Genomic DNA, 10,000 nt, shown 5'->3' with positions numbered 1-10,000 from the left:
GCATCTGCTTGGCAGATATGGTGTAGCGTATATGGATTTGTCCGAACGCAGTGACGTCTCCTTGAGCTACTGAAACTGAAACTGGGAGTATTTGATCTTTATGTAAACAACATGCAATAAGAATAAATGTTCCAACAAAAAAATAATATATTTTGGTCAGTCTTATCTAATTTCTTTGATTAGATTATAAATCCATTAATAGACTCTACAAGAGAATACGTAATAGGAAGGCAGGGAGAGGGAAGGGGGGGAGTGTGTGTGGGGGGGGGGGGGGGCAATCTTGAGTCACTGCATATGTTTGTATATATGTTTATCATTATATGTTTCTCTCTCATCCTTTTTCTCTCTGTGTCTCTCTCTGATTCTTTGTCTGTCTGTCTCTCTGTCTCTCTCTTTATCTCTATGTGTTTGTGTATATATATATAAACACACACACACACACACACACACACACACACACACACACACACACACACATGTGCAAGAACTCCAGGTTTAACATGTATGGATGCATGGACAAGACCTGCCCAATTCTCTACCCAACCCCAATATAGGCAGTGCAGTTATGTGACCTTTTCAGTTCTCTAATCAGCACTCATGATGCCAGCAGGACTGCAATGCATAGACTAGAGCCTGAATACAAAGCCATCAGCTAATGTCATAATATTTAATGACAGTCCCCACCCTTTCTTTTGTTTATATATATATATATATATATATATATCTGGCAGGCACACAACATAAGTGATGCATGGAAACACACACACACACACACACACACACACACAGAGTCATGCACACACACAATACACTCCTTGCGCAAAATAGCTAACACTGCTTTGAAAACAGTGAGTTAAGTTTGTGTTGTGAATGCCTTGTGATAACCACGATGGCTATTTCAGCTGCACAGTCATTGTATGATTCAAGCCTTGGCAGAGAGGATGGGGCACAGTGGAATTCAGGTGAACCCTGTTGATGAGGCAGCCGTGCGTGGGGAATTTTACAATGATGTCACAGCTTGTTTGCTGCTTGCATTCACACCCAGAGACACAGGCACACACACACGGGCACACACACACACACACACACACACACACACACATATGCACAGCTTATATATTATATATAATATATGTCAATAAGTGGCTGGGGACTGATCAGCCAGTTAGGCTTTGTCACTTTTGTGACATGATGTAGATGTTAGCTGCTAGCTGCACTGCTTGGGAAAAGTGGGGAAAAACACACACACACACACACACACACACACACACACATGATGATGCACAATTGGCAGGGTTCAGGGTTGTCAGACAGCAGTTATGTTGTTTAAAATGGAGTGGGGAATTTTGGCATGGAGTGGCTGGTGGTGGTGGTGGCGGTGGCGGTGGATGTTGGAAATGGAGGGGGGACTTTGGCATGGCATGGCATTGCTTGGCTTGGAAGGAGCAATGGATGTGTCATGTGTGTGTGGGAAGATTTCCATCCTGTGAGAGGGGTGGGAAGGATATGAATAGCATGCATTGTCCTGGTCGGCATGTTTCTTAGTGGGTGTGATGGATGATGGGAGACTGCTTTGGCTGTGTGTTTGAACTGAAGGATTAGGTTTGTTTAAAGTATTTGTCAGTCAACATTATCTCACTCTCTTGCACTCTTTTTTTTTTATATCTCCTTTTTTCTCTCCAACTCTGTCTCTGTGTCAGTATGTGTCTCTCTGTCTGCATCTGTGTCTGCCTGTCTGTTTCTCTCTGTGTATCTGTTTCCGCTTCTCTGTCTCTCTTTGTTAGTCTTCTCTTTCTCTCTCTGTTGTCTCTTTTATGTGCCTTAGTTAAATCAACATTCTACATTAGCACTTACTGACTTCTCTCACTTTCTCTCTCCCCTTCACACTCACTCTCTATTTTCTCTTTCTCTCTCTGTTGTCTCCTTTGTCTGGCTTAGTTAATCAATATCATAGCACTTACTGACTTCTACGCTGACTTCCTCTCTCTCTCTCTCTCTCCTCACTCACTCTCTCTATCATCTTTCTCTCTCTGTTGTCTCCTTTGTCTGCCTTAGTTAATCAACATTCTAGCACTTACTGACCTCCACTCTCTTTCTGTCGCATTCTATTATGCTCTCCATCTCCATGTTTGCAAGCAGGTCTCTTTTATTCTGTGTGTGTGTGTGTGTGTGTGTGTGTGTGTGTGTGTGTGTGTGTGCTTTTATGACTTAGATAGATGTTTATATTATGCCTGTAATTGATGCTCCTATGTCATGTTTGTTTAATATTTGGTTGTATGTTTTACAGATTAGTATTAATTTATATTGATTTCACCACTTTTTTCATTAGATACTTTGTGCATGTGAATATACAATAAGTATGCATGGGTGCTTGCATACAGGCGGGTGTGTGCATGCATGCGCACGTGTATGTGTGTGTTGTAAATGATGGAAAGTTATCAGACTTGCTTTGCTATGACTGAGTTGAGTGTTATTTTGTTATGTATATTTTGTATTGCCAAATTTTACCGTTTTGCTTATAATTTGTATGTATCACAGACTTCACCACACTTAATTTCTCTACGAGGTAATAAAGGTATTCTGATTCTGATTCTGATTCCCAAGGATACAACACCATGCTGAAACAGCCACATTGATCACTGGTGTACACTGGAACAGAAGTCCATCAGCTAACTGCTTCTGCCATAGCGCTTCTGCCAGTAAAATTGGCTGCAAAAAGCATGCATTTTATGACATATTTTTGCTATTGTTTAAAAAAAAAAAAGAAAAGAAAAAGAAGTCCTAATTCCCCTGCTCTTATGGTGAAATAGGTTGCAAGTGAACAAAGGACTTGGAGGTTGTGGGTTTGAAGCCTGTTTCTGAACTCTTAACATCACAGCGGAATCAGTAGATAGCTTCCCATATTTCAGAGCATGAAAGGGATCAAGTGAGAAGACAAATGACACAAACCAATTCAGAAATGTCCACCTCATGAATATCTTTAGAGCAGCATGAATTTGCTGACCAAAATAACGCTTATGCATTTTGTGTTGGGCTACACCACTGGTCAGGCATCTGCTTGGCAGATGTGGTGTAGCGTATATGGATTTGTCCGAACGCAGTGACATCTCCTTGAGCTACTGAAACTGAAACTGCATTTTGTAGCCCATTTCGGGGTTCAGAAGTGTGTGGATTCCACATTTTAACTAATTGTAATATAAGTAAGGGAAGTGGGGTTGGGGGGGACCAACAGGAAAATACATGGAATTCAGCATCCATTTACACAATGTGTGTATTTCATGGCATATAATGATATATCGTTGTTGTTTTTTCTTCTTTTTAAAGGCCATATTGCTGATAAAAGCTTACTGACAGTCCTGTGGGGGTTGTACACCCAGTACAAAAGAAAAGAGATAAATCCTGTCCAGAAGGAGGCACATTCTCTCTGGTGGGGGTCAGGAGTCACAGTCGAGGGTGGAGAAAGGTCACACCCTGGAATGACAGGCAGATTGCTTGTGACAGTGAATTCAGAGTGAAAGCTCACTCATTGTGGGGAAAGGTATTAGCTTTTCACTGGAGTTACAACCAGTGAAAAGTGTGCTGTTAAATCTAGTCTTCATGAACAATTCTCCTTGTTCTCTTTATGTGTGTGTGTGTGTGTGTGTGTGTGTGTGTGCGCGTGTGCACATGTGCTTGCATGTGTGTATGAGTGTGTGTTCGGTGTGTGTTTGCATGTGTGTGTGTGTTTGTGTGTGTGTTTATACTGTGCATTTTAGATGTGGAGACAGGACACTTGTCATCAGACATTGAAGTACAAGAGATCACAAGAGTTGCTGCTGCTGCACTTTTCTGTGACAACAGTCCTGAGGCCTTGGAACTTAAGTTTGAATGCACATGCAGACACACTTGCGTGTGCACTCGCACACATGCTCATACACACATGCAGGCACACACATACATGCATATTAGCATGCACATGCGTGCATACACCATCCTCCCCCCTCACAGACACACAAATGGGAGAGACTCAGACTCGGATGATTTAATCATTTATTCATTTAAGGCCATGGCCCCATGTGTACAAGGGCAAGGCAGGCACACATCGGAAAGTAAGATAAAATCATTCGCATCACAATCAAAGGCAGAGCAAACATGCGCTCAGACTTTTACTTTCTTGACTTTTTCCTTTTTCCACACAAAACATAGAATGTGATACAACAAAGAGTAGCACCAGATCCTACATCATGGGTGGCTAACCCCTGCAGGCTCTTTGGTGTCATTGCCATTGTTTTGACTGAGGCTGTCTTTGTGGACTTCCGTCACCCCTGTTGTTGTGTTATCTGCCAGGTGATGTCACCCTTCCCCATGCAGTGTGTTTAGGCCACCCTTTGTAGGGCTCAACACACCTGACATAAGGCATAAATTATTATAATGACATGTGAAGTTTTCTGGTCATCTGAGGTGTGTAGGGGAAAGCCTATTTCTGCCCATCAACTCTACTTTTAGTTTTACCCACTGGAAATTTCTGGCGAACGCAAGCAATTGTGCAACCTCTGACAAACACACACATAAAATTTATGAGGGTGAAAAGGGTGGCTGCATATCTATGAAAAAAAAGGAAAGGTTTGAAATGTGGTATGCTGTTCCTTGAATCCTAAACACTTGTTCCGTGATTTGTTGTATTCACTGTTACCACCTCATTGGGGGGGAAGAGAAAACCATGTCCCTCTCACCTTTAAAACAAATTATCCATATACTAATTGTTTTGATATATTGGGATTTCTTCTCTGTTTACATCCACCCATGCCTAGAAAAGAACTTCAACAAGTGGAAGCTTTTTTTTTTCTTTCTTTCTTTTTTTTAATGAATGCAAATAGAATGGTAGAACTGGTGGTACTCATTGGCAGAGATACCTGAGATTCTAAGGTTGTCCAGCAATGCTTGTTGAACTGGCTGAATTGTGTGTGAGGGTGTGTAAGAGTTGACACTAACTTATGAAGGAAGGAAGGAGAGGATTGGGCTTTGCCTCTGCCTTCCTATGCCCAGCCCAAGACCCACTGGATATGAATTCACTGCCCCAGTGATCGTAAAAGGTTATTGGACCTTTAACCTTTAACCCATAATGATAGTTGGCCTTAGCCTTGCCATCAGGTTTCTGACACTTGTAGTGTGTTGGAACAGACTGTGGGGCTGACTGAAAACACTGACTGTTTCACTGTCAGGGAAAAGGATGGAAAGGACTTGGGAGAGGGAGTTCAAGCCTCTCCCATCCTGTCATGTATCCCATTGTCTGTGGATGGGGCAGTTTGAAAAAGGAGAAGATGGGGGGGGTGGGGGGGGTTAAAAAAACAATGGCTTTTGTGAAAGGGTGGGATCCATAACAAGTAGTTGTGTCGTACTGCCATTTTGTGCCACAGGGGCCCAGTACATCCCAGCGATGTTAGTTTTTGTCAGAGTTTCCCTCTCGTAGGTTATCTGCTGGCAAAGAATGAAGAGCATCATCTACTCTTGTTTTTCCTTAGGGTTGATTCCAGAAGCCTTTCCCTTTAAGAGGTTCAGTTTGGTTACTCTAGGAGGCATCAGGGATTTAGGACAAATCCATAATATATATATATATATATATATATATATATATATATATATATATGCTACACAACATCTATATCTGCAAAGTAGATGCCTGGCCAGCCTGACCCAATGCACTTAGGCCTTGAGAGGCAGCACACAAGGCAGTGGAGTTTGGAATGAGCCTTTTCCTTCCCTGGATAGACTGCCTCCTGGGGCTGATGAGCATCATCTACCTGGAGCGACTGGTTTTAAGGCACCAGCTACTCACCTTTGCCCCTTTTCCTTGTCAGTGGAAACAAATCCACCATGTGAAAGCTGGGCTTTGGCTGACAGAGGCTATTTGACAAGCTCACCTTGGGAGCATTTTATAGAGCAGTGAGAGCTTATCCTTACTGCTCACCCCTGACATAACAGAAACAGTGGACTGGACCTGACAATTTGGAAATATTGTGGTTGTGTGGATAATACTTTGACAGTTTGCACAGGTTCTTAGAGCTGCAGCCTTGGGGGCTATTTGGCCTTTGGGGACCATCCCAGTACTAACTGTCATAAAACCCTGTAGGCTGAGAGAGTGGGGATGTAACTTTGGCAAGACATTTTCCATGATAGTATAATCTTCTTCTTCTTCTTCGTTCATGGGCTGCAGCTCACACGTTCACTCATATGTACAAGAGTGGGCTCAAATTCTAGCCCAGATAGTCAGGACAGCAGATGCCTCCTCTGCTGTTCTGGTGGTATAGTTGGACATGACTGACTATCATTCATACTTTGACAGTTTAGTTTTATGGTCTGTTGTGTCTGCTTGTGTATGGTCCGTTGTGTCTGCTTGTGTCCTAAAAGTCAAGCTGCTTAGTACTGGGGTCTTGCTGTTGTGAGGGCTTTGTTGTTTGAGGTGGTGGTGGAGTCCTTTGTGTCTCAGGTCTTGATACATTGCGAGGTCCATCTGGCAGTGTGGTGGGGAGTCCTGGGTTATCAGTAGTTTGTGTGGACAACACTTGAAATTTGGATGAGAGTTTTGAAACATATAAGGGCATTGCGAATGAAAATGGAACAGCGATTTTGAACAGTATTATGACAGTTTTGAAGCATTAGAAATTAGATGATAGTGAATTAGAATGGAACAGCAGTTTGGGAGCAGTGTTATTGTAGTAGTGTGGTAAAGACTGAAATGACAGTTTGGAAACCAGGGTAAACGATTGACAGTTTGAAAACACTAGTTAATAAGCATGGATGCGTAGGAATCAACGGTTTGCAAACACTAGTTATTGGGCCAGGGTTGATAAACATTAACAGTTTGTTTATGCTAGCTGTTAGAACAGGGGTTTGATAAGAGAAAAAAATTCGATCATCTGGTGGATGTAAGGGCAGGCTGGATTGAAGGTCTCTATGTCCCTGTCTCTCTGTCTGTCTGTCTGTCTCTGTCTCTGTCTCTGTCTGTCTGTCTGTCTCTTTCTAAGCTAAAATTTCCCATCCACAAGTTAACAGGAAAAAAAACCCACAAAAAACTCTCACAGTGATGGGATCAAAGGTGGAGTTGTGTGGAAAAGGAGATAAAGTGGTGTGTGCAGCAGAGGAGAGATGATATCAGTACATGTACACATATCCATGTCACACAGCACTGGTCTGCAGATCCTGGCTGCCAGGAGAGCTCACCCAAGAATGGAAGATTTTGTGAAGACAGCAGATTGACACACACAGTGTCTTTGTGTTTGTCATGCACACTTGCACGTGTTTGTTTATACATATAAATATATATGTATATATAATATATGCATTTTAACCACATGCACACACCTGTGTGTGTACTGTGATCACACTTACACTTGCACACACACTCTCTCTTTGTCTCTCTCTCTCTCTCTCCCTCTCTCCCCCCCCCCCCACACACACACCACAAGAGAAAAGGGGGGGGGGGGGGGAGAGAGAGAGAGAGAGCAGGTGTACAGTATATGAAGAAGTTAAGATATAAAAAAAAATGTACAAGTACCGGTATATAAATATCTAGAATTGCAAGCATGTGTATTCAGGCATTCACTTGTATTCAAAATGCACACTCAGGTGAACACATTTATGGACACAAAATGCATGCAGTAACACACACATTTCTATTTCCATCACAAAATGCATGCATGAATGCACATACAGTTACACACAAACACACTCTGTCTCTCTGTCTCTCTCTGTGTCTCTTCCTCTCTCCCCACCACCCCGACCATCACCACCATTATCACCACCACTTTGATTGCTGAAAACATTGACGGATAAAGGTTTTAAGAGCAGTTTTTTGGGGGGTAGCATTACATACATTTGAGCATTCAGAATGGACAGAATGGGAACAACTGGAGCATTAACCTTGGCAACTAATTCCACAAAATAGCTGTTTCATCATGCTAGCAATACATAACAGTGGAGGGCATAGTCAGATGGATCCAGTGATATTAAGCCATGATTCAGATGATAAGGGAAGAGGGAGCAGATTGGCCTGAAAGCAGCAGCCATTCTGGGCCTGTCTTGTTACTTCAGGTTAAGGCTGATAGGGAGGAAATTATGTGCGTGTTTTCCTGTGTTCCCCTCTCCTGGAAATGGCCATCAGTTTGCGTGAAGTCTGGCTGTGGGCTGGCTAATCTCATGTGTGTGTGTGTGTGTGTGTGTGCATGCACGCATGTTTGTGTGTGTGTGTGTGTGACTCTGTGTGTGTGCAAATATGCATACAATTACAAATGATTTGTAATCATTTGTGACTGGGCATTTGCGAAGGTCTGGGTGCTGTGTGGGTGCACATAAGTGTACACACATGCAAGTCTTGTTACAAGTGTGTGTGTGTGTGTGTGAATATGTGCCTTAGTGTGTGTGTGTGTTTGTGAAAATATACCTACAAATGATTTGTGATCACTGGACATTTTTTAATGTTTGTGTGGTGTGCGGATGCACAAAATATGCATGCCTTATTATCAGTGTGTATATATCATTATGTGTGTGTTTGTGTGTGTGTGTGTGTGTGTGTGTGTGTGCTGCTTGCTGTTGCTGCTGTTGTGCTCCTACTTGTAATTCAGTATGATATGAATTCCAAAAAATTCCCATTCCAAGTTCTAAATCTTCCACCAGAAATGAGTGCAAAAATTAAGACAAGGAGCTTTTTAGAAAACACATCACTGACAGACTGGAGGCAAATACCTTGGTTGCGAATTCTTTTCACGTACTTTCTGTTTCAGCATGAAGAAGATCAAGTTTGGCCAGGAGGTGTTCTATGGGCCAACACCAGATGATGTCCCCTATGTCCAGTTGTCTCCCTTGGATGAGGACGTCATCGTCAGTTACACAGGACCAGACAATGGCCTCATATATGCAGAGTCTTCTGTGGAATCAAGTGAGGATGCTTTCTTTTTTTCCTTTTCAGGGTAGGAAATCAGTATTTTGAAAATTCAGTATTGATATTCTTGGAAAAAAATGAGATTGCTGGAAAGAATATGTCAGGATTTTCTGAATACTACTATATTATTGGAAACTCTTATATCTCATGGAGATGCAGACCACCAACCTAAATTGTAAAATTTATTCCAAATGTTTTATATGGGGGTAAAGCCTACAAACAAGTTTTATTTATATTTATTGATACTGTCCATGTTATGAAAACCCTGTATTTCTCATGGCTGTGCTATACATCAATTCAAATCAATAGGTCAGTGGGAGGGGAAGGAGTCAGTTGGAAGGGGGTTGGTGGTGGCAAAAGACAGAGACATACACAAAGTTTGTACAGTCATGGAAGTTTGGGAGTCTTAGAAAACTGAGATAACCATTCTGGAGCTTGAAAAGTATTGACAAACTATGTTTTGCCCTTGAGGGCTTGGAAAAGTTTTAGAACTTTAATTAAAAAAACCTTGACCAGTACCTTTCAAGAAAGAGCTTAATGCATTTAAAAAGCAAGCAAGCAAACAAAAAGTGGTGAAAATTGAATATCAATATCAGGAAATCTGCCAGTCTCTTTCATCAGCAGTGTAAGAGACATTTCTGATTGAGTTGAGCTTTGTTTGGTGTGGAACAGTTTTGAGTCTGGTTTGGAACAGGTCTGGAAAAAAATATATATGGAAAAAAAATTGGTCTGGTTTGGACAAAGTCTGGAAAAAAAATAGTATGGAATTTTGTTTGGTCATGTCTGTGGGAGCCCTTGAGGCATGATACATCATCATTCTCTCAGCAGAGGACCCCACCAAGGACTAAGTTCCAGACCTCCCTGCCCTTGGTGGGAAGGTGTTCAAGAAGCACAATGCTGTGTGTGTGGGCGGTGTGTGTGGGCGGGGGCCGGGAGGGGGGGGTGCGGAGGGGGGGGGGGGTATGACTGATAGTGGGAGTACACTGGTAGTCAGCTCCTGACTGGTGTGTGGCCCCTATTGTCAAGTCAGTCATCGCAGCACAGGCAGTGAACATGTAGAATCCAAGGGGGGGGAGAAAGAAA

At 42.4% G+C, this 10,000-nt stretch overlaps 1 protein-coding gene across 4 annotated transcripts in view; it reads left to right on the top strand.

Annotated features, from left to right (window-relative positions):
* Positions 1-10,000, top strand: part of LOC143290476 (uncharacterized) — a 42,161-nt gene that overhangs the window by 6,501 nt on the left and 25,660 nt on the right. For all 4 annotated transcript variants that reach the window (XM_076599962.1, XM_076599963.1, XM_076599961.1 and 1 more), the window contains exon 2: positions 8,760-8,914. In XM_076599962.1, the coding sequence (XP_076456077.1) occupies positions 8,760-8,914 (155 nt within the window). The remainder of the gene's footprint in view (positions 1-8,759; positions 8,915-10,000) is intronic.

The sequence above is a fragment of the Babylonia areolata genome, chromosome 15 (genome assembly GCF_041734735.1).
Source record: "Babylonia areolata isolate BAREFJ2019XMU chromosome 15, ASM4173473v1, whole genome shotgun sequence".
Classification (NCBI taxonomy): domain Eukaryota; kingdom Metazoa; phylum Mollusca; class Gastropoda; order Neogastropoda; family Buccinidae; genus Babylonia; species Babylonia areolata.
The sequence above is the reverse complement of the archived record's forward strand: the minus strand, read 5'-3'. Positions and strand labels throughout refer to the sequence as shown.